The 23,046-nt window shown below is 54.5% G+C and overlaps 11 protein-coding genes across 11 annotated transcripts; 6 read left to right on the top strand and 5 right to left on the bottom strand.

Moving 5' to 3' along the window:
- Positions 1 to 537: 537 nt before the first annotated feature.
- On the top strand, positions 538 to 1,125 carry MAA_06464 (uncharacterized protein; the record flags this gene model as incomplete). Its single annotated transcript, XM_007824462.1, has 2 exons — positions 538 to 663; positions 763 to 1,125. 2 exons carry the CDS (start codon positions 538 to 540, stop codon positions 1,123 to 1,125), a joined length of 489 nt encoding a protein of 162 aa, XP_007822653.1.
- A 427-nt stretch (positions 1,126 to 1,552) lies between these two features.
- On the bottom strand, positions 1,553 to 3,268 carry MAA_06465 (Major facilitator superfamily domain protein; the record flags this gene model as incomplete). Its single annotated transcript, XM_007824463.1, has 1 exon — positions 1,553 to 3,268. The coding sequence occupies one exon, from the start codon at positions 3,266 to 3,268 to the stop codon at positions 1,553 to 1,555; it is 1,716 nt and encodes a 571-aa protein (XP_007822654.1).
- Positions 3,269 to 4,580: 1,312 nt separating this feature from the next.
- Positions 4,581 to 5,799, top strand: MAA_06466 (t-SNARE protein; the record flags this gene model as incomplete). The annotated part of the gene is made up of 3 exons (XM_007824464.1): positions 4,581 to 4,733; positions 4,799 to 5,484; positions 5,559 to 5,799. 3 exons carry the CDS (start codon positions 4,581 to 4,583, stop codon positions 5,797 to 5,799), a joined length of 1,080 nt encoding a protein of 359 aa, XP_007822655.1.
- Positions 5,800 to 6,832: 1,033 nt separating this feature from the next.
- MAA_11337 (uncharacterized protein) lies at positions 6,833 to 7,394 on the top strand (the record flags this gene model as incomplete). The annotated part of the gene is made up of 2 exons (XM_011413325.1): positions 6,833 to 7,118; positions 7,354 to 7,394. 2 exons carry the CDS (start codon positions 6,833 to 6,835, stop codon positions 7,392 to 7,394), a joined length of 327 nt encoding a protein of 108 aa, XP_011411627.1.
- Positions 7,395 to 7,597: 203 nt separating this feature from the next.
- Positions 7,598 to 9,281, top strand: MAA_06467 (aspartate aminotransferase; the record flags this gene model as incomplete). The annotated part of the gene is made up of 3 exons (XM_007824465.1): positions 7,598 to 7,825; positions 7,939 to 7,998; positions 8,211 to 9,281. The coding sequence occupies 3 exons, from the start codon at positions 7,598 to 7,600 to the stop codon at positions 9,279 to 9,281; spliced, it is 1,359 nt and encodes a 452-aa protein (XP_007822656.1).
- Positions 9,282 to 10,131: 850 nt separating this feature from the next.
- Positions 10,132 to 10,704, bottom strand: MAA_11336 (uncharacterized protein; the record flags this gene model as incomplete). Its single annotated transcript, XM_011413324.1, has 1 exon — positions 10,132 to 10,704. One exon carries the CDS (start codon positions 10,702 to 10,704, stop codon positions 10,132 to 10,134), a length of 573 nt encoding a protein of 190 aa, XP_011411626.1.
- Positions 10,705 to 10,778: 74 nt separating this feature from the next.
- On the bottom strand, positions 10,779 to 12,437 carry MAA_06468 (nonsense-mediated mRNA decay protein 3; the record flags this gene model as incomplete). Its single annotated transcript, XM_007824466.1, has 2 exons — positions 10,779 to 12,261; positions 12,373 to 12,437. 2 exons carry the CDS (start codon positions 12,435 to 12,437, stop codon positions 10,779 to 10,781), a joined length of 1,548 nt encoding a protein of 515 aa, XP_007822657.1.
- Positions 12,438 to 12,929: 492 nt separating this feature from the next.
- Positions 12,930 to 13,877, bottom strand: MAA_06469 (RNA recognition motif domain protein; the record flags this gene model as incomplete). Its single annotated transcript, XM_007824467.1, has 1 exon — positions 12,930 to 13,877. One exon carries the CDS (start codon positions 13,875 to 13,877, stop codon positions 12,930 to 12,932), a length of 948 nt encoding a protein of 315 aa, XP_007822658.1.
- An 834-nt stretch (positions 13,878 to 14,711) lies between these two features.
- On the top strand, positions 14,712 to 16,282 carry MAA_06470 (aldehyde dehydrogenase; the record flags this gene model as incomplete). The annotated part of the gene is made up of 3 exons (XM_007824468.1): positions 14,712 to 15,116; positions 15,191 to 16,075; positions 16,169 to 16,282. The coding sequence occupies 3 exons, from the start codon at positions 14,712 to 14,714 to the stop codon at positions 16,280 to 16,282; spliced, it is 1,404 nt and encodes a 467-aa protein (XP_007822659.1).
- Positions 16,283 to 20,293: 4,011 nt separating this feature from the next.
- Positions 20,294 to 20,700, top strand: MAA_06471 (uncharacterized protein; the record flags this gene model as incomplete). Its single annotated transcript, XM_007824469.1, has 3 exons — positions 20,294 to 20,359; positions 20,420 to 20,478; positions 20,538 to 20,700. The coding sequence occupies 3 exons, from the start codon at positions 20,294 to 20,296 to the stop codon at positions 20,698 to 20,700; spliced, it is 288 nt and encodes a 95-aa protein (XP_007822660.1).
- Positions 20,701 to 21,034: 334 nt separating this feature from the next.
- On the bottom strand, positions 21,035 to 22,463 carry MAA_06472 (phosphomevalonate kinase; the record flags this gene model as incomplete). Its single annotated transcript, XM_007824470.1, has 2 exons — positions 21,035 to 22,115; positions 22,195 to 22,463. The coding sequence occupies 2 exons, from the start codon at positions 22,461 to 22,463 to the stop codon at positions 21,035 to 21,037; spliced, it is 1,350 nt and encodes a 449-aa protein (XP_007822661.1).
- Positions 22,464 to 23,046: the final 583 nt, after the last annotated feature.

Raw genomic sequence — 23,046 nt, 5'->3', positions numbered from 1 at the left:
TGTCAATAGAAACGTCGTGATGAGATGAACCCAAGCGTATAAAACTGGCAGCACAAAGGCCTTGGGTCGAGAATGATGTGGTTCAACTTCGCCGGGTTCGTAACGACAACCAGTTGACAAGAGGCAGGTTACAATTGTAGCTGAGTTCTCGTTCCGTCAAGCCCGAGTCGAAAGGGGTACTCGAACCAGCGGTGCCAACGTGCCGGCGTCTGCGCTCAAGCTCAAGTGCTGCCAACTTGACTTGAACGTTGTAACTACATCGACCTGTACCAGCCTGAGTCAGGGTCCTAGACCCCACTGTAAAGTAACCGAGCAGACACTGAGCAGTCGGATGTCCACTGAGACCATGCTGGAGCTGCCTATTTTCGGAGCACAGAGAATCCAAGGTGCTATCGATAAGGACCCACGTGCCGGAGCCACCAATTGATACAATCAACGACCGACGCCTACTCAACGCGGTGTCTAGGCCTCAACCTCCATCGTTACTCCGACTGCAACAATCAATCGAGCCGCTTCGCGTCTACGTCTGCAATAGCAATGTCTTCACCAGACTCAAATGTTCCCACCTGGGTTTCGCAGCTGCGCTCACCTCCAGGTGCCAAAGCCAGGGTCCCAGGCGTCCCCGACCCCATTGGCTTCTCCTCAGGCCCGTCGGGCTCCAAGGTACGTTCGCAACTCGGGAGGCATGGCGAATTGCCCGTGCTCTCCTCGTTATCTTCAACCTCATTTCTCTCCATTATATATTAATGACCAATGAACCAGAAACCCAGCAAGGATGGCAAAAGCCAACCTCCTCGAAAGGCACCCACTGGCGAAGAAATGGAAACCCTCAAGCTTAAAAAAGCATGGGAGGTCGCCCTCGGTCCCGTCAAAGCACTTCCTATGACCGTCATCATGATGTACATGTCCGGCAACTCGCTCCAAATTTTCAGCATCATGATGGTCTTTATGGCATTCAAGAACCCCATCGCAGGCCTGATGGCTACCAACCAGGCCTTTGAACGATTCAATACCGAGAAAAACGCCGCTCAGATATTGCAAACGAAGTTGGTGTATGTGGCGATGCAGCTTGTTGCGCTGGGAGTGGGTATCTGGAAGGTGAACTCAATGGGGCTGTTGCCGTAAGTACCTGCCGTAGCGTTTGGATGCCTCGCTGGATTTATACTGGGGCTGTAGAAGGACATTTTAGGCTAACGTGGTCATTCTGGCAGGACGACGAGATCAGATTGGTTAATGTGGGAGTCATTGAGGGAATCTGTGGACAAGGCTATCACTGCATTGTAGCGGTTTCGGTATGTACTATCACCAACGAGATGAAACCCGTGTCAAAAGCGGAACAAAAAGAAAAAAGGAAAACAAAAGACGGACAATATATTTGAATAAATGTCCTCGCTCCCGCTATGCTAAGTCTCTGTGGTATGGTATCTTCTACATTCCCCGCCTGCATGTTGAGACGGAAATTGTCATTATCATCAAGTCATCAATTGGTTGCTTAAAATGCTCGGCCACAGCGTCACCTGCCTTTCCAGTCTCGCATCGTCTTGGCAAGAGTCTAGTTATCTTGCTTGTCTGCCTTTTGCCTTGCCCTCTCTGCCCTCCAGCGAGGACCACGCTTCTCCAGAACGCGCAACCCAGGTAGGCATGCGACCATCAGCAAAGCCAACAAGGTGAATGTCCAGCCGCGGCCCATGGCATCAAACATTTGGTCCACGATGGCGGTGGCGGCAGCGCCAGAAAGACATCGGGTCAGATTGTTGGCTGCGGCGGCCGTGGCCGGTGCGTCCTCGTTGAGGTCGACCAGCAGCGTGTTGAGGACACCAAACGACGACGGCACCAGCATGCCAACAATGAAGAGCAGGACCAGCGGCACAGCCACGGTTGTCTCGGCCTCCAGCGACCACCCCCATCCGATAAGGGCAGCCGCTCCAACGGTAATGGCAGGATACAGGGGCTGTATGCGAGCAGACTCAATGGGGAAACTGAGCATGTCCTCTCCCCTCTTGCGGCTCGTCGCCATGCCCAACTTCTTGGCGATGCGGGCAAAGTTTCGGTCGAGAATGTGCCCCTGCAGCAGCATGACCATGCAGCAGCCCACGCCATAGGGGAGGTAGCAGAGGCCTACCTCGAGGTCGTCGTACTCGTAGATTTCCTTGAAGAGAATGGAGAGCGTGGCACCAATGAGGATGAAGTTGACGTACATGATGGCGGATATGAAGAGGATGAGCCCCTCTTCCTTTTGGAAGACGATGGACAGAGTGCGCAGGGGATTCGGCACGCGAATCTTGACCTTGGGCGCCGACGCTGGCCTCTGGTTGACGCCGCCCGGCCGCAGGAGATCAATCACCGTCATGTTCCATTTTGGCGGCGGCACAGAGCCGTTGCCGACAACATTGCGACACGTTTCCGGCACAGACAAGACCCATGGGATGAGCCACACGAAGACGAAGATGGCACAGAACCAGAAGATGGAGGGCCATCCAAGCTCATGGCTTAGAACGCCGCCCAGGACTGGCCCGACGGCAGGGCCAAAGTTGACGCCCGCGCCGACAAGTCCCATGTAGCGGCCGCGTTCTTCGCTGGAAGCAATGTCAGCAACAACGGCATACGCCAGGGCGAGGGTGCCGCTGCTGCCGGCTGATTGCAGGCAGCGCAGGACCAAGAGAGCAGTGTAGTCGCGCTGCAAGGCCAGTCCGATGTTGGCAAACAAGTAAATGGTAAAGGCCAGCGTGAATGCTGGACGGCGACCTGCTGTATCGCCAAAGTCGCCAAAGATGGTGGGCGCCAACCCCTGGAAGATCATGTAAGTGGTCAAGGTGAGGTTGATCAAGGCGATTGACACGTTGAGGTCGTCGGCAACGGAGTCCAGCGCAGGGAAATAGACGTTGGCCGTCATTGGCGAGATGACACTGGCAATGGTGACCATGGTAGTAATCCATATCTTGGTCCGGCGTGTGAAGGCACTGTACGGCGCGCTGGCAACGCGAGACACAGCCTCGACATCGTGGGAACCCGTGAGGACCTGGCTGGCCGGGACGGTTGCCATCTTTTCGAGAACGGCGGTGGGCACACGGTGCAGGTCAGGTTGGTGAACGACTTGGGGTGGCGGTGGTGACGATGGTGTTGACAGGGTTGATACAGCCCGTGATACCGGCTCTGCCCTCAAGCTTGGCTCTGCCGCCGGCGCCGCGTCCACCGGGTCCGTGGCGGCGACGGCCCTCTGGCAATCCGGGTCGGACACGGGAACATTGGGTTCCCTCTCATCTTTCATTGCCACAGACGAGAGCAATGGACGACAACCCCATCACCCGTGTTATGCATGCACTGGAGAGAAGAGGCTTGAGGACGGGAGGAGAGGGACAGGCAAGGTATTAAAAATAAACCAGAGTTGGAGCCAGTTTCGGGCCCGGCGCCATATCGGCAGCACCAGCTGTGGGGAGAGATTGTCTGTGTTGTCTGGTGGTTTGACTCAGGCCCGGCCACTTGGTAATATGGGGACATGGACGTCCAAGTGGATGACATGTCCGGTGGTAAAGTCCGTGTCGTCTTGCATTTCCGACGTTGGGTTTGTTTTATGTACATACAGACGTAAGTTTGATTAGCGTCAAAGTCAACGTCCCGTCTCGTCTCGTCTGGCCTGGCGTCTTCATCCTAGCTTTGCCAGAGCGGCTGCCAGCAAGAACATTGAACCGAGCGTGAAGCGTCGAATGACGACTTGCGAGTAGTGCTCGGTCGACTTCCGTTGATTTTTGGCGCTTGCCAACAGACAGTCTGGACAAGTCCTTTTTTCCCGCCCTGGTGGCGCACGGCCAGGTTCCGAGCATCAAAAGGGTCTGGTACTCGGTACTTGTGAGGCAGCCAAGGACCGGGACGGCGAACTTGTCTCAGTATTTAGGCGATGGAGTGGGAGAGATGGAAAAAAAAGAGCGTACGGAGTACTGAACCCACTCAAGCACCTGCGAGTAGCCATATTGCGAGCAATTTGATGCGGCCAGACAACAGCACCAACGTCCACAGTGATAACCTTGCCTCCAGGTGTTGGGGGGCTTCTGTCGCCTGCATGCCTCTAGAACGAATCCAGCCAATGACTCGACGGGAACCAGATTGATACTCGAAGCTAGGGCTAAATTAAGCATGCCATGAACTCTTTCCGACCACCCACCCGTTGCCGATCGCAGCTTCAGTTCGTTCGAGATTGGAATGAAATTTATGCCGAGTGGATGGAACAACTACCGCCGCCGGTGTGACGGAGTCTCATTGATGCCACTCTGAGTTTTTTTTTTTTTTTTCTTGTCCCTCCCTTCCAACTTGTCAAGCAAGGTCTATACGAAGTATGTACACCTCACATGAATGTCAGAGCCGCATCTGGCGGGGAATCGGGCTCAAGGCTCAAGGCTACGCGTAATTACAACTTGCACTTGGGTCGATACACTGTGTAATGACTAAGCAGCATTCGGAGAGCTCCCACCTTACACCTTACGTAGCCAATCTCATCCCACCCGACTGCTATCGCGACAGCACCACAAGCCACGCAGTTGCGCTACATACAAAGGAGCTACCCGGCATTATTGTGCCGGTCAACCATGGCTTTCTCGGCGGCATCCCATCTCCCGTCCACAGATCTGACCGACGACTTCAATCATGCACTGCAAAAGCACAACGCCGCACCTACATCAGGCAAAGCTGCTCTCGACGTCGACGTACTCGAAGGCTTTGTCAAAGAGGCATATCGCATAGTCAGTCCGCCCTTGCGAGTAAATTCCCATCACCCCAATTGCTAATCCCAATGTGTTGGCTACAGAACTCGCACATTACCAGCTTGCACAAGGAACTCAGGGATGTCCGACAGGCATACCTGTCGACAGCCCAGCCGCGGAGGACACCTGGCCGCACGGCTCATGGCCCGCCGCAGGTTTTGACCGATCGCGAGCGGGAAGACGTCGACGTCAATGCGAAGCAAATGATTAGAGAGCTCAACGCGAGCATCCGTGGCCTGGAAGACGCCGAGCAGCTTCGCCGAGAGACGGAATCAGCCCTCATTCGGAAAAAGTATGCGAGCGGCTTCAGTGCCTTGAGTTCCTGGGCCTCGGGCGGCAGCATCGCAAGCAGGTCGCCAGAACACGCAGCGGCGGAAGCCCAGGCCCAACAAACAGACATTCACCGGGATGGCATACTGTGGTACTTGCGACAGAGGTTGGAGCTGTGCTGTCGCACGCAGCAGGACATGATGGAGACGAGGTTGACGAGAGAAGTGGAAAAGTCTCGCGGCATGCTATCCCCTCCGGTCGGAGATTTTGCGCCCTTTCCGCCCGTGTCGAAACAGGCGTTTATGGCGGCCGCCATTTCTGAAGACCCGGCCTTGGCAGGCGAGACGGCCACTCAGGCGTCTGCATTCACCCAGGGCCTGACCGAGGAGCAGTTGCAAATGTTTGAGGAAGGCAATCAGGACATGATGCAGCATTACGAAAGCACGTTGGACAAGGTCAGGTATGTGCCGTCACCCACAATTCTTTTCAGTAGGGTGTCTCTCCGTGTCTTGTTTTGTTAACGCAGTGTGGCAGAACTGCAGAAAAGTCGCTGGTCGAGATTTCCGAGCTCCAGTCCCTTCTGGTCAACAATCTAGAGATCCAATCCGAGCACATTGAGCAGCTTGTCACGAACTCTTTATCAACCGCGGATAACATTGGCGGAGGTAACAAGCAGCTTGAGAAGGCTACGAAACGGCCCAGCACGGCACGCTATACCTTCTTTGCGGCCAGCGGGTTGTGTGCTTTCTTGGTGCTGTGGGATCTCATTATATGAAGGAAGGGCTGGGCTTGCCGACCGAATCTAGCAACGGAATCTCGCTGGGACTTGGAGATGAGGGTGACTGCGAGCCGAGCATGTTGATTAAAAGAGAAGCCATCTCGGTTAAGAAGTAGTGTGGACTATAATACAGAGTCGCTACGGTGTCGGGCGGGGAACATGTGAAGGAAGAGACGGGCCCCTTTGTCGAGTTATGTATTGCTCCTTGCATGTGTGGGGGACTTTCAGATGGTTGATGAGCCACCCCCAGATTTTTTCCAACCCCAGATGCAGACTCGCAGACTCGGGGACGTCGATCCACTCCCCATGAAAAAGTTCAAGGTCATGGGGACAGTAGTATCTGCAAGTTCCAGATATCTATGTAGGTTAAATACGAAGCTAGTGCACAGTGGCTTTTGCCTGCCTTTGCAGTGGGACGTTCATAAGTTTCGGGGGGCCGTTGCCACCCGTTCATCTCGGAAAGGGGCCGCGGGGACCTAACCTGGGAGAGCGCGCTCCGTGGGCAGCGAAGCAGAAAGGTACATGTATCAATTGGTCATTACTTAGAGACAATGGTCAGGAGACCGGAGAAGGGGTGCCAGGCCATGGCGGGCGAAGCCGGGGAAGTGTGGGTATACCAAGACGAGAGATAAGTCATAAAATTGAATGGACGGCTCGAAGAAGAAGGACACACCGTGCCAGAATAGACGATGTTGCGCAGTGCCCGCAGGCAAGCCACGGCAAATTCATGAATGACCTTAGGAACTTGAGGCGGGCTGCATTACGCATTAGCAAGACGAATTCAGATGGTGCATTATTACTATTATTAGTACAGGCATTATTATTCTACATGCCAAGAAGGAATCGCATAAACTTGTAGTTGTGCATTTTGTGTTTTGCAGGATGCTCCGCGTTCCGTGCCACTCACTGTGCTTGCCATGGCAAAGTGGCACATGTCAGTCAACTGCGCTCCGGGACCCCGTCCCCCACGGCAGCGGCAAGCGGCAGCGGCAGCGACCAGACCTGTTTGCTGCTGGCCCTTGGAGCAGACATGGAGTCAAGTCCGACTGTCGAGGCATCATCTGGGCCCGACACCCGCCCCGGCCACACAGGCCACATCAACGAGCACTTGCGAGCCCGTGAGAGCCGAAGGGCCTCGGCCAAAACGACGCCCATGCCACGCACAGAAGCGCTGGGGACTCGGCATCTTTGCCCACCTGCGGGCCATAAAAGCGCATTCGACCCCCGCGCGCGATGGCGCCGCCCGCCGCTTTCGGGACCAGTTGACCTTGAGAGTCGAGACGTCGACGCCGCGATCCTGAAGATTGACTCAACCTGTACGTTCCATGTCCATGTCTGCCACTGGCCCCTCCGACGGCTGCCGAGCGCTGCATCTGCGCGTTTGCGTCTGCCGCCGCCCTCCAAGAGCCAGCCACTGGTCCTTCTTGTGCGACAAATGGACGAGGGCGGCTGCAATGACACCCCTGTGCATTTGAACGCTGAACATTGACACTTCACACTTAACACTTGCCGCGCTGCGTGATCGCTCGAGCTCTGGCTAACCTCCAACAGCCCGCCGCTGCATCCTCTTGCGTGTCTCAACTAGACCCTGACTGACCCTTGCTCTACGGGGTGAAGACCAGAAGCGGCCGTCTTTGTCCTGCGACTGCGACTGCGGAAGCTGGAACATTGAAGAACCGCAGACTACGGACAACGGAGGAGAATTGGCCTGTCGCCAAGTCCCCGTCACCCGTCGCCAGTCGCCAGTCACCATCAGCCCATTAGTTATTATAGTCACCCCACTATCCTCGCCATCATGGCTCCTCCATCCTCATCCTCATCGTCGTCCTCTGCCTCTCCGTCTGCCTCGCCTTCTTCATCGTCCTCGCTCGCGAGAATAAACAACATTGCAAACCACATCTCGCCCGCCATGGCCTCTGCAACTAGCTTCCCCGCCGACACCGTGCCGCAGGCCCCCGAGGATCCTCTCTTTGGCCTCGCACGCGCTTACAAGGCTGACCAGAGCTCCCTCAAGGTCGACTTGGTACGTGCCACGAGACAGGGACGGTGCAGTAGCACCGGCTTTCGAGCTTCAAATTGCTTTTCTACTTGGCTTGGCAACGCTCCTGCTGTGCAATGCTAACGCTGTGCGAATAGGGAATTGGCGCTTACCGCGACGACAATGCGAAGCCCTGGGTTCTCCCCGTAGTCAAAAAGGTACGTGACCAAGCTGCCTTTGCCCTTTGCCCGGTGCATGGTGCCTGGTGCCTGATGTGCCTGATGCTCCGTCAGCCATGGCCACTGGTCGTGACGAAGCCATCATGACCCCCCCATGCCAACACCAATGGCCGCCCCAGTCCGCTCCAGAGCTCCCCGCATGCGTCACCACCAGAACCGTGTCTCATGGCTAACACCCGCCGCTCTGCCAGGCTGATGAAATTCTCCGAAACAACCCCGAGTTGAACCACGAATATGCCCCGATTGCCGGCATTGCCGACTTCACCTCCAAGGCTGCCGAGTTGATTCTCGGTGCCGACTCGCCCGCCCTCCAAGAGAAACGGGCCACTTCAATCCAGACCATCTCCGGCACCGGCGCCGTCCATCTTGGTGCCCTCTTCCTCGCCAAGTTCTACAAGGGCAACAGGACCGTCTACCTGTCCAACCCGACCTGGGCTAACCACAAGCAAATCTTTGGAAACGTTGGCCTCCAGGTTGCCGACTACCCTTACTTCTCCAAGAAGACCAATGGCCTGGACTTTGAGGGCATGAAGGCTGCCATCCAGGCTGCTCCCGACCGTTCCGTTATCCTGTTGCACCCTTGCGCCCATAACCCGACCGGTGTCGACCCTACCCTCGACCAGTGGAAGGAGCTGGCTGTCATTATCGCTCAGAAGAAGCATTTCCCCTTCTTCGACTGTGCCTACCAGGGCTTCGCTTCTGGCAACCTCGCCCAGGATGCCGCCGCCATCCGCTACTTTGTTGAGCAAGGATTCGAGACCGTCGTTTGCCAGAGTTTCGCCAAGAACTTTGGCCTCTATGGCGAGCGAGCTGGATGCTTCCACTTCGTGACCAGCCCCGGACCTGACGCCAGCACCACCATCTCCCGCATTGGGTCCCAGTTGGCCATTCTCCAGAGATCCGAAATCTCCAACCCTCCCCTGTATGGCGCCCGTATTGCTGCGACCGTCCTCAACGACCCCAAGCTCTTTGCTGAGTGGGAGGACAACTTGAAGACCATGTCCGGCCGCATCATCACCATGCGCAACGAGCTGCGCTCAAGACTCGAGAAACTCGGCACCCCTGGAACGTGGAACCACATCACCGACCAGATTGGCATGTTCAGCTTCACTGGTCTGTCAGAGGCCCAGGTTCTCAAACTCCGCGAGGACTACCACATCTACATGACTAAGAACGGTCGTATCTCCATGGCCGGCTTGAATTCGAAAAACATTGACCACGTGGCTAGTGCAATTGACAAGGTTGTGAGAGAGGTGCAGTAAAAAAAAGTACGAGATGAAATCACATGGATGAAGGAAAAGGAGGAAGCCATGATTTTTGTGTTTACATGTAGCACGTTTCATTTGTACAAGGGGCCAAGAGCTGGAACACCCGGTCTGTGTACTAGAAATATAGAGGTTTGAATAACGCACTAGATAGTAGTGATGAAGGTTTCGCGGCAAAGACAATAATGGTTTATGTGATGTGACGGAACATGGTGTAGCTCGATTTGAAAAAAAGAACCACTCAACTCACGTACCTTGCCTACCCTTGACAAGTCATGAAAACCTCACCCCACGCCACTTCACTCAACACATTAACAACAACTTTTAAACAAAACACCATCAGCCGCAAATCACCATAGCCACCATGCCCGACGATGCCGCGCAATCTCCCCTGGAAAACGGAACCCCAGGGCTCGCCGCCAACCACGACGCCCAAGAAGCAAAGCCCTCGTCCTGAACCCTCCACGTCCACGCCAGACGCTTCCACCCGTCCGCTCGTTTCGCGTCGTCGCTCCCTGGAACACGGTAGCACCTACCTCCCGCCACCCGAAAACCCTCGACGTGCAAAAGAGCTAACCAGGAACACACAGGTGCCAGTAGGATACGTAGTCCGTCTACATCGCCGCCTCCAGAGCCGCCAGCCCAGCAGTAAGTAAAAGAGAAATAAATTTCCAGTAATACGCCCGCACCCCCGCGTCTCACCCGCTCACTCATCATCCCCCCGGGGGGAAAAGGTTCATGATTGCCGGCCCAGCAGGGGACGACAGGTACCGCATGGTGGAGGACGAGCTGCTCGCCACGGCGGGCCTGTTCACCGCGCACCTCCACCGCGCCGAGTACACACGCCTCAAGCGCAGAACGCCGCGGCGATCCGGGAGATGGAGCGGCCGGTGGTGCCTGGGCCGGCGACGGCGACGGCCACGAGGCGAAGGGGGCGTGCTGCGCGGACGGCGGCGCGGCGAGGGCTGGTGCGCGGCGAGGGGACCCGGGGGGGAAGCAGCCTGCAGGGCTTGATGGAGACGCCGCGCGGGCAGGGTGCGCGCTTGACGGGCGTCGGGTTGGGCGCGGCGGTGCGGCCGCGACAGGCTGTCGTTTCTGCTCGTCTGCCGGAGGAGGTTGGGGGCAGGGGGGATGGCGAGGCGTCGTCTTTTGCTGGGGCGGTGGATGATGGCGATGGCGATGGCGATGGCGATGACGATGATGATCCTTTTGGCGTCAGGCAGAGGCGGGTGAGGCGGGAGAAGTCGAGGGAGCAGATGGTCAGGAGGACGGGTGAGCGGGAGACGCGGTCGCCCAAGAGGCCGGAGCGGGATACGATACCTGGCTTCTTTTGAGATGGGGCGGCAGAGCTTACAGAGTCACGGTTATGAATGCGGGTTGCGAGAAATACACGACTTGGAATGCCTAGATATGGGGACATGAACGCCCAGCAGAAAACGCCAACGTTGATTTTTTAATTCACTATTTTTCTCTTTTACCCTCCAGCCACTGCCATCAAGAGTCCTGCATTGTGAGCTCGTCAAAGTCGTCTAGCAACTCGTCCATATTGACCTGTGGAGTACCGTCATCCTCGTCCTCCTCTGTTTCCGCAACACTCATCTCCTCCTCTGCTCTCTTCTTCTCGTTCTTGTAAAGAGCCATGGCAGCACGCAGCTCCTCGTCCTCTTCCACATCCCGCAAGAACTGCTCATACTCGCGATCCATGCGATCTTGATCTGCCTTCTTGGGCAGGAGCTCGCCCTCGTCCTTGCCCATACGCCTGAGCTTCCAGTTGCGGCGGCGGTTCTTCCGGCGACGCGGGTAGTGCTTCTTGACTAGCACCACGTCAGGGATGGTGGACGAGTACGTGTTGGACTCTTCGATGGCCTCGTACTCGGGGTTGTTGAACATGGTGCCTGTCAGGAGGTACCCCATGGCGGAGTCGCCGGGTTGGAGAAAGTTGCCCAGGTGTGTTCTCGTAAAGTACGTCTTGTCGTTGACGCCGAGGTCCGATGCTCTGGCGACGGTGGCTTCGGAGAGGACCCATTTTCCTCTTCGGGTGTTGGTGAGCTCAATGTCCATAATGATGAATTCCACTAATTCATGAGCATCGGCAAGCGATCTGAAGGGGGCGCGCCAGTATATCGGCGAGGCAATATCGGCGGTCTGGAGGGTCTGGGGGTCCATCAGATAGACCGAGGTTCCAATCTTGTGGCACAGGACGAGGGGCGAGATGTTGCCGGATTGCTTGGCGAGCCTGATGGGCATGGCAACCAAGTCATCTCTGCAAATGGGCACAATCTCTGCGGAATAAGAAAACTTGTACGACTTTTTGGAGGTGTGGACATCCTGAGAAATGAGCTCCTGGGATGCCTTGACCGTGACGGGTACAACCGAGTTCAGAAAGTCGATAAACTTTTCAGCCTGGTTCTTTTGCGAGAAGAAGAAATCGATACCGTCCTTGGCCTCCTTGATATTGAGCGTATCTCTGTGGGCGTTGTGTTTCATAATGAGTTGTTCCAGAAACAAAAACGTTCTCTTGTGCAAGACCTTTTGTCGCACCTGCACACACGCCCTCCAGACGTTGGCCGTATATGACTTGGCGCACTCAGGGCACTGCTGAGTCGCCACCACGTACACAACCTCAAAACTCTGCTGGAGCAAGACGCCATCCTGAACGGCATCCTGGATCGTCAGCTTGACCTTTATTCTTCGAGAGTGTGGCTCCGTCCAGACAAAGCTTGCGTCAACGATGCGGACTTTGTGGAGACCTCGTAGTTTCTTGAGACACAGGGCCAGCAGCTCGCGGGATTCGGGCATGGCCACAATCCAACTGTTCGGTGGGAGCAGCCATCGATCGCAGTCCCGGCAGAAGTTGAGCGTCGCTTCGCGCTGGATGCCTTGGGAGATGTCGACGGTGAGTTTGACGCAGTTGAAACAGAGGGCGCCGGTGGCAGTCGTTCCGTCAATAGGGGCGCCGCAGTTGCAGCAGAGAATACTTGGCACAGTTGTCAAGTTAGTCATTCGTCTCGAGAGGCGATTTTCGCCCACAGAACCGACAAAAAAAAGAAGAGCGAAAAAAAGGGCATGTAAAGGCGGCGGAACTTACGTCGCAGCTGTCTGCTGTGTCGCCGGCCCAAGAGGGACCGGAGCGTCATCAAGATCCATCGACATCTTGAATGGCCAAGGTTAGACGCCGGATGAAGATGAGGATTTGGCTGAAGTGAGATTGACGCCGAGTTTAGGTAGACTGGGACCAGCAGCCGACGACTTGGCTTGGTGGTGACTCGCGGGGGTCAAGAAAATTATTTGCCCCGCTGCTTGATAAGCGTCTGAAGAATCTTATCGACGGCGGGGGCGAGAAACCACGATTAGACGGCGGACGGGAAGCCTGTGTGTGGGCCAATGGCGGTCAACCGAAATCGAGACTGGCGAGACAAACCGACAGGACATTCACGCGGATCAAACCAAAGACTGAATTGAAAGTACCTTGTGAATTGAGGCAACTATCAAATACATGTCGGAACAGCGCTCGTACATTTCATCACCGTGCGTGCTCCTTTCATCTACGAAGCAAGTAATTTGCAAGTATCAAATATCAGATCCTGCCAGTCAATACAACGCTATGCGAATACATCCAAGATAAAACCCATGGCAACAAATCCCTCAGAAAATCTTGCTCAAGACTCTCGTGACGCTCTCTGGCTGATCCTGTGCCATCTTATCATCCCTTTTCACCTGTTTTACCTGTTTAAACGACCGCTCACCCTGTCGTACAGGCTCATCCTCCGCGTCGGCAGCCTTCCTCTTCTTCGCCTTGGCCTGCATACCATCCAACATCTTGGCTCTCTCCACGTTCCTAACAAATTCCTTGTTCTCTTTGGTCGACTTGCTAATCTCAGCTCTCATGCGGCTTGTCCTCTCTGCGTTCTCGGTAGTGATTTGTTCCGTCAAATTATGCCACTTGAAACCTTTCAGATAGACCAAGTTCCAGATGTCGTCGCGGAAAAAAGATCCCTTCTTGCCGCCAACATTGTGTCCGTTTAATAATTCGCATGCAGCCTTTGCTTCCTTCTTCTTAACGAACTCGACCCATCCCTCGGTGAACAGCACCCTCTTGTTGCCACCGGCACGCTTTCGTCTGGCGCGGACAGTGGGATCCTCGGGAGCAAGGAATATCCGATTTAGCCTCCCATATGGCGACAGGAGAGATCGTAGGGCAGAGGGCTTCATCCCTGGCGGTATGCGGGACATGTATACCACGCCAGATTTCTTAATGGCTTCTTCAGAAGCGACGAGGTTCTTTTTTGTCAAGGGCTTGGTGATGTCGGGAAGGCCCGTCTCTAGTTTGGGTAATTCTTTTCGAGATGTTGATTTAGACTTCTTGACCTGTTTTGAGGAATCGTCTTCCTGTCCATCCTGGTCGATTGAACCTTGGTCATCGCTGGCACTTCGGTCGACGTCGCTACCAGCATCTTCATCATCACTGTCAACCCGGCGCCGTTTTGCACTGCGACGGCCTTTTGTTATTTCATCGTCGGAGTTGTAGTCGTCAATTTGGTCATCGTCGCTTTCGGGGGCATCCAGAAACTCGTTTCTCTTTTCTGGGGCCATTCTGGCTGTGGTTGTGCTGGCAGGACGAACTTGTCGTTGCAAGCTGTTTGGGAATGTCAATCGACCAGAAAAAAAGTTGCCGTCGAAAGAGCGATAACGATAAGAGGCTGCACATAGTGTAGGTGGGGCGTTGCCATTGGCTGGACATGGAATACTAACCTAGCGAGTGCACTGGCCTTGGGTGTCAACTGCTCACATCAATGTGCAGGTGGTGAGCGCCGCTGTCGTCTTTCTTTCCAGAATCGCTAAAAGTCAACATCATGGCAGTGGCTTGACCCCGCCATGGGACAACATTGAAGAATCAACGGTCCGCGCCTTGAAGAGTGAATGTCTACCGCATGTGTGGCGTGGACGGGACAGCTCTGGCGCGCTTACACCTCATACGCTGTAGTTTCCCCGTTCATGATTATCTGCGCTGCTTGACAGGAGACAAGATGCCGCACCTCAAGTCTTTGCCGCGGCGGGGCATCTGGCTTCTCACTGATGGAGCCGAATTCGGTGCGCGCGTCCCTGCCGCCCCTACGGCCCCTACGCGGCTATCAGACGCTGCTCATGCAATCATCACGGCGGCTAGGTGCCCTGATTGAAGCTCCTCCATTTGATGCCTCCATGTGTCGTGGGGTGACGTGGGGCTCTTGAATTGTTAACTGGTGTGCAAGTGCAAGTGCAGGTGAGGTCATGGTTGAGCTTATTTGCCCACTTTATCTACGTCGACATCTCCTCACCCTCGAGAGCCATCCACGACCTCGAACCAACTACAACCTCTTGGGCGACGGCTCTCTGGAACAAGCAGAAAATTTGCTCCAACTCAGCTAGCCAACACAAACCGCCAAAATGTCCGTCGAAGTAATCAACACCGTCTCCCCCAATACCAACGAGATTATCTTATCTCGAAATGGAGTCTCCGCCGCAGAACTTGACCTGATGCCCAAGGTCGCCACCGAGGCGTTTCAGAGCTTCCGCAAGACTACCCTCAAGGAGCGACAAGAAATTGTCAAGAAATTCCTAAAGGAGCTTTCCAGCCACGAGGCTGAGCTTGCAGAGGAATTGACCGTCCAAATGGGTCGTCCCATTGCCTTCACTGGCAAGGAAATTACAACGGCTATCAAGCGCGCCGAATACCTGCTTAAAATTAGCGACGAGGCCCTCAAGGACACGGAAGGCGAACCAGAAAGGGGCTTCACGCGCTTCATTCGCAAGTTGCCTGTCGGACCCGTGCTCATAATCTTTGCCTGGAATGTAGGTGCTTCAGAGCTTGCCGCAGAATCTGCTGTCGTAGAATTTGGCAAACGCTAACGCTAATGGTGTCTCAGTATCCCTACCTTATTCTCATGAACTCCATCATCCCCGCAATCTTGGCTGGAAATACGGTAATTCTCAAGCCATCTCCCCAAACTCCCACCATCGTGGAGCACGTCGCTCAATTCTTTGCGGCTGCTGGGCTGCCAGAGGGGGTCCTTCAATACTTCCACTGCGGTTCGCCGAGTGCCATGGAATCACTGATCCGGGACCCAAGAATTGCCCACGTGTGCTTCACTGGCTCTGTGGCCGGCGGCCTGGCTGTTCAAAAGGCTGCCTCTGACCGTATTGTGAATGTTGGGCTGGAACTGGGTGGCAAGGACCCTGCCTACATCCGAGACGACGTAGATGTTGCCTGGGCTGCTGAGGAGATTGTCGATGGAGCTGTCTTTAACTCCGGCCAGAGCTGCTGCTCGCTTGAGAGAGTTTACGTTGACGAAAAAATTCACGATGCCTTCGTCGAGAGCGTGCAAAAGGTGCTTCGAGGTTACAAGTTGGGCGATCCATTTGACAAGACAACTCACGTTGGTCCTGTCATTTCCAGGCGTTCCAAAGAGGCAATTGAGTCACACATTAAGGACGCCTTAGACAAAGGCGCCAAGGATGCTACGCCAGACAACGAGAGCTTCAATAACCCGCCACCTAAAGGCAACTTTGTGAAACCTACGTTGCTGACTGGGGTGGACCACACAATGACGGTCATGACTGAGGAGACATTTGGCCCAGTAATTCCGGTGATGAAGGTCAAGAGCGATAGCGAGGCCATCAAGCTTATGAACGATAGTGAATTCGGCCTCACTGCTAGCATCTGGACCAAAGACACGGAAAAGGGATACGAGTTGGCAGAAGATGTGGAGGCGGGTACTGTGTTTGTGAACCGTTGTGATTACCCCAGTCCTGTGAGTAAATCCCTGGCACCAAAGCGCGGTGTTGGCAAAAGAGTGAATCTGCATCTGGATTCCCTTGTTTTAGTTGCTGACTGAAGACACTAGGATCTCGCCTGGACAGGGTTCAAGAACTCTGGCAAGGGCCAAACATTGGGACGATTCGGTTTTGAGCAATTTGTCAAATCCAAGAGCTTCCACATGAAGAAATATCCGCAATAAGCAGCTTCCACCGTGCCGGTGCGTCGGTGGATTGGCTGGTGCGACTTGAGGCTGACCTCCCTTGCTCTACTCGGCGGCCTTTGCGTGCAAAACATGGCGTCTGTCGGAGCGACTGAGCTGTTTTGGGCACCGAGGCCGGATGGTAACTAACGCCAGGAAGCATTGGAAGACGGCCTTTTAGAGCATGGACTCACTCGGAAGAGAGCCAGGCACCAGGTCGGGGAAGGAGGAAGAGCGAGAGATGGGGGCGTGTTAAATTGGGCTTCGATCAGGCGATTAGCGAGATCTCCCTTGAAGTAGCGACTGGTGGGGAGACCCCTGTCGGTGGTAGTATTGGTAACTATTGTTCCTGATTGCTGAATGCTGGGGTGCATGGTGCGGTAGATGACTAGACTCTCGGAATATGGGACCCGACCCGCGCAGGGACCAGAGCTACGAGTCCTCGCAAAGGAGTTTCGGAAATTGACAACGAACTTGTAAAACATGAATGCTTGGAGCACGGCAACAGTCAATGAGAATCTCTCTGCGTTCAGCTGTCTCTGCTCAGACGAGCGGCGAGGCCAGTGTCGTATGATGATGTGGTTGACGGCTGAGAAGTCACTGGCGTGCCCTGCATTCACCACCAAAAACTTCAGACACGGTCAATCTCGTCAATCTCATACAGCCGAGAGACGGTACGGAGTACGGAGTATTGGGCGCCGATATTGGTCAGAATGGCCATTTTCCCGCAGAAATGGCGGCACCAATACGCTTGGCATGCTGTCAAAGCAAAGGGTCTCGGGGTCCTAACACAAACTCGTCGCCAAGCCGGGGCGGGATTTCGCTAGTTGATGTGCGCATGTAGATCACGGAAGTCTCGACGTGCCTGTGGACATCAGGACATTGTGGGCATTGTGCAAATTGAGTTTGGCAAGTCGCTGGAGGACTAGTAGTAGTATGTGGTGGTGGCAGTATCATTGGGTGTTTAACACTGTCCCACCTGTTGTATGATTATGGGACTTGATTCGAACTGTGACGTTGACTCGCTAAGGGAGTAAGACAGGCTCGCCACGCAAGGGAGGATGACGGAAACTGCTACTAGTGTTTTGGCTGTCAAAAAGTGGTGGAGGTGGATGTTCTGTTCAGATATTATCCGCGGCGGTGGTCACCAGACTGGAATATTGAATGGACTGGGGGTGAAGGGTTCACGGACGGACGCCATGGACGGAGGCAGAGGCGTGAATAGGCTGACCGAGGCTTGGGTCAACGTACGTGGTACTATTGACGCGGTGCCGACCGAGTACGGACGGGCCAGCGCATTACATCATCTACAGCTCAGCATGGAAAATGAAGCCGGCGGTGGCTTTGCGGGCGGCGGTGGCCGTCGATGCAGGCCATCTGCTGCCCTGCTGCCCTGCTGCTTGCAGTGTTGCCGAGGTGGATCATTCGATGCCAGACGCATCGCAACCGGGATGAAATTGCCAGCACGGTTGCCTTCCAGCTGAAAGCAGCGAACACCCGCCCCGACGGCCTGGAAAAAAAAAAAAAAGAAAAACTAAAAAAAAAACTCCACTGTCTGTGCCCATTGACAAATCGAGCCTTGGTCGGCGGTGGCTGCAAGAAAGATTTCAAGGAGGCCGAGGGAGTTGGCCTGGCAGTTAGCTAGGGAACATGCAGAGGAGACGCATATCTGCCCATTTTACCCGCGATGATGCCAGAGTCAAGTCTCGAGGGAGAAGCTGCCATGTCACGTCAAGACCCTTGCTTGCCCGTCTAGTAATTAGCCTGTGGATGCACAAATCCTCTGGTAGATTCTACAATACGTAAATTATTCAGCCTCATGTCGAGGGGAGGAAAATAAAAGACGAATTCCGTGCACCGACGCGGCCCCATGTGTTGGTTGGGCCACGAATGTTTTTTCATTGTTTCTCCCTGCGCACCTGTAATTAATCACGGTGGGCGTGAGCGGCATCGGAGAATACGAGGTACAGAAATGAACAAAGGCAGTTGAAGTGAAATAGGGCAAAATAAAATAAAATAAATCAAAATCAAAAAGCATTCCAGCTAGCCCCCGGTCCTTATCGAACAATACGAGGCGACACGGCCTTGACCAAGAGAATGATAACTGGTGGCATTCCAACAGCGTCAGCCACGCGGCCCGCTCCATTCAACTTCAACTTTTACCTTTCTTGGCCTCCAATATGTTTGCCCGTTCACGCTGCCTACTGGCTGGGCCAGCAAGAATTGTTGCAGCCATGTTCCCTGCTCGTTTTGTTTTGTTGTCGGCGTCTGCTTCACTTCATGGCTGCCGCGGCTCCGCCCAATTTCAGACCGTCGCTGGGGTTCCATCTCTTTCTCATCTCGGAGCGGAAGCCGACCCGACAACACTTTTTAGGTTTGACAATCAATAACGTCACCGGACAAAGACGCGTAGTACTCCGTATTGTATTATGTAAAAGAAGAACAAGCAAGCACAAGGTGGGAAAAAAGGAATAAGCAACAGGCATCGTGCCCCCCCATTGTTTTGGTTACGCGGGAAACAGGCTGCCCTGCCAATAATCCCACCAGCATGGTTCCGATTCCTTGTTTTGCAGAGCTTCCTGCAAGGCACGCGCCTGCCAATTTATGAAGATGGCTGCACGACCCCTTCTTTCCTGATTCAGCCCGACCAAGCCCAGCAGGGCCCAGCAGCCGTGGCACCACTGCCTCCGTTGTTCGACGTTTGGGAAGGAGACGAGGATGCATTCTTCGCTCGGGTTTGGCACCAATACAAGACCCTTGATGTTGTGTCACGCTAGATACATTAGATACGACGTACCACCACTAGGCACGTCAGGCACATCAGGTACACCACCACGCCTGACGGCACCGAGCCAAAAGCGACGCCATAGTTGGTACTTTAGACGACGACAACCTTTGGGTCCCTTTTTCTCGAGTCCAATCGTGAGCCATCGTGAGTTGATCCTTCCTGTCTTGTGGCCGGCCCCCAACGAGGCTGCGAGGCTCCGAAGCTCCGAAGCTCCAAGGCTTCAAGGCTTCAATATCCAAGACCCTCTCATGTCTTGGACTTTTGCTCGCCCTTTCGTCAGGAATTCGCCATTGGCTCCGCGCCATTGGGTCGGCACCCTCAGGTTTCTCTTACTCTCGGCCACCCCCGGGTGTCTCTGTTCCTGAACCTGGACTTCGAATCTCACACGCCTCTCAACCCCCCGGTCCCTCCAGTTCCTAAACGCCTGTCTTGGGGAAAACACCTTTCCGAGTCTTCTTGTGAATATGCTCCCTTAAGCACGCTTGCATCGCAAGACACTTCAGACCCGCCCCTTCGAAACACGCTGGCTAGACGATACGCAGAGCAAATCCCATCTTAAATATAACACCATCTGTCCCCTCCATCTCCATCTTCAACCTCATCACCTCCTCAACATCCTCTCTAGACCTCCATCCTCTTCCCACTTCGATAATTCCGCTTGACCGGCCTGTAGCCCAAGTCAGCGTGCCACTCTTTTGAACATCTACACCAAACAAACGAATATATTGCCTTTCTCGACTTCTCTCGCTTGTCGTTTCGTCTCGTCAATCATCACCCTAAGTTGAACATTGCTTTTTCACCTTCGACATTTTTATACTATTTTTAATTATTGAACGCCATTATTACATTCTGTCTTTATTTTCTTCTTCCTCTCGCTTCGACATTCTTCTAGATTGCTCTCGTCCCAGCCTCTCGGGTCACGAAAACGCCACATCAATCAACCTTGTCACATCTTATCAAGGGTCGATAATATAAAAGAAGGAGAAAATAACAAATAAAAGCACGTTTTGGAAGAACATAGACCATCATTTGGATTTTTGGCCCCCACGAGGCTGGACTCGATTATTCGAAATTCGACATCATTTCCTACTATTTACCATTACCCCATCTAATCTCGACATTTCTCACAAAAGCACACGGCCATCACGCTCCTGAATATTTGGTTTTTTGTTCGGGAAGATCGACCGGGGAGTGTTCATATGCACGTCAAGAACAATTTCGTCATGCTTTACACACGTTTTCAGAGCCTGCTTCGGGAACGAAGAAGAGCCCGACGGGACATTGAGATTGTATGTGCTTGGCCTCATGCTGCCAGAATAGTTTTATCCAGTGTATCGCTAACAATTTAGTCTGCTCCTTTTGACCTGAAGCTCGAACCCGCTACCCTCCCTGGCGTGTCTCAAGAAGAGTACGTAATCCATTCCTCTTATGAAACTGTTTGGAAGCTTTTAGACTAACAAGATGAAGGATCTCCATCCTCCGAGAGAAAGCAGCTGCCTCGCGCATCGGCGTCCTCGAACTCCGTCCCGAATCACCATCCGAGTACCACAAGAGGTCCCGCCCGTCTCCACGACTTCGTCCCGTGCAGCCTGCCACTATGGAGATCGAGACACGTCCCCTGTGGTATTAGGCGAATCGAGTAATTTAATTTGTGTCGACGACAACACGTGTACCATCATTTTCTTTTGTGTCGCGGCTGGTTCTCAGCAAGATTATGTCAATTGTGTTTGAATAAAGAAATGGAAAGCACTAGAAGACAGGATGGCGTAGAGAGGACACCTTGTGAATTGGAGAATATTATTAGAATTGGTTAAGTGAGGGAGGAAACGGTGTTCCCTGGAGTTAGAGTATTGTAGCATGGGTAATGTGCTTGGTTCTGGCAACGGGCAAATGAAAGGTTCCTTGTTCTCCTTTTTTCATCTCTACACTGTGGCTAACTGCGAGCTGAAATTTATCTGTTCTTTCTAATCTTTATCATGGATCTCTATCCATCCAGAGTAAACGTCTAGATTCTCACACCTCACGCCCTCCATCTCACCCTTTACATCCAACAAGCGAACCTTGGAGTCCTTCTCCCGACTCCATTCGGCAACCCTCTCTTCCACACGCCTCTTGGTCTCCTCATCATCCTTCATCAGCAGAGCGAGAGCGTCAAAGCCCCCCGCCCCGGGGACGACACCACCGTATACACCCTCAAGGGCACCCAACGCGTCCAACAACTCCGTCTGGGACTCGGGCTCAATGGGCACGTCGCTCAGCTTGCCCATCTCGCGAATCAACTCCCTGACCTTGCCCACGGCGGTGGGAATGTCAGCCACGTTTCCGTCTCTCAACTTGGCGGCCAGGTCCTCGTTTCGCGCCTGCAGCTCGTCCCACAACCTGGACGACACGTCGGCGTCTCTGCCTCTCCAGGCCAGCACCCTCTTGACCATGCCCACCGTCTGGCTCCCACAGTCGACGTCACACATGCGCAGGGCCAGGCCCTTGGGCAGGCGCAGCCCCTCGGTCAGCACCTCGACGTCCCAAGCCACGCCGTCCACCACCGACACCAGCTTCTCAGCGAAGCCAGGCGATCCCGCCTCGGGCAGCTGGCCCAGCACACCGGGCGAGAATCTCCTGTACAGACACGACCCGTACACGGCGGCCGCAACGTCAAACCCCGATCCGACCTTGCCCTGGGCCGCGCAGTGCGCCGCCTGCGCGAGATTGTGCAGCCGGCGCTTGCCCGGCGCCGACGTGATGTCCAGCAGCCTCCACGGGAGGTAGTGGCTCAGCAGCGCGGCCGTGAGGGCCGTGACCAGCGCGGCGGACGACCCCAGCCCGGTCTTGTTGGCGCCGCCCAGCGGCACCGTGAACTTGGCGAAGCGCCCCGGCTCGCCGCTCCTCGGCGTAGCCTGAGAATAGTAGTCATTGTCAGCTAGCACGATGAGCCGAGCCGGCCTGAGGCTGTGGTCCGAAGAAACCCGGCTCATGAGGCGGTGGATGTACGTGAACACGTAGCTCAGCGTCGTCTCCACAAACGGATTCTTGCAAATGACAGAGCCCCTATGTATTGAAACAAGTCAGCATGGATCCCGACTCTCATCTCATGCTTCTCCTCGCCCGTTTGGTAAATGCCACTCACACTTGCAACTGCGTGACCTGGATGCCTCCCCCCTCCGGCGCCAAATGGTACCCGTATCGCCACTGCGCGTCCGGGAACTGCGGGCTGTCCACCATGATCTCGTTCAGCTGGACCCCCTGGCTCGTGTGAATCTCCCCCGCGACGACGTTGATTCGGGCGCTGAGGCCGAACACCAGACCCGTGTGCCTCCTGTCGAGCACGAGGTAGCCTCCCGCGAGGAGGACCTTGCCGGGCGCCGAGACGGCCACGGTGGGATTCTTGCTTGCCATGGTTCGTTCCCTCTTGGTTGTTTTCTTTTTCGGCGTCCGGCTTGATGGGGGAGGGGTCAAGCATGCAAAGCTCGGCTTTTGCGCGCTAAAAATGAGGGGGAGCTAGTGAGGGGTGGTGTAGTTGGCGATGCTGGGGAGAGAATGAACTCTTCAAGAGGCCTGGCCGGTAAACGACTTCTAGAAGCCGTTGAGATTATAGCAATTCGGAGCTTTCGAGCTTCCGTGAGCTAGGACGAAAGGGCCAAGACGTCACGGATCTTTTGTGACGTACGAATGCGGCATGGTCGGTAAACTCTGTTTGGCTCGGCAAGTTATCAAGGTATTATCATGTCATAGTGGGAAACTTGATGGGTGGGGCATCGTATCACAGTGTGGGACTCGCCTTTCAACATCTATTCATACAGTACGTAGAACGAGTACATACATACCTCCAGCATCACTCTCCTCCCGTCGCACGACCAAGACACATGATATACTAGCAGCAAAGGTTATTTGGCATAAGGCATTAGATCTTTTTTATTATCCGGTCTATATAATACAAGCAACAGGATCATGTCCTTGCTTTATCGTAGCCGCCCAATTC

The sequence above is a fragment of the Metarhizium robertsii genome (assembly GCF_000187425.2).
Source record: "Metarhizium robertsii ARSEF 23 chromosome Unknown MAA_Scf_6, whole genome shotgun sequence".
Taxonomy (NCBI): Eukaryota; Fungi; Ascomycota; class Sordariomycetes; order Hypocreales; family Clavicipitaceae; genus Metarhizium; species Metarhizium robertsii.
This window is presented reverse-complemented; position numbering and strand designations above follow the sequence as displayed.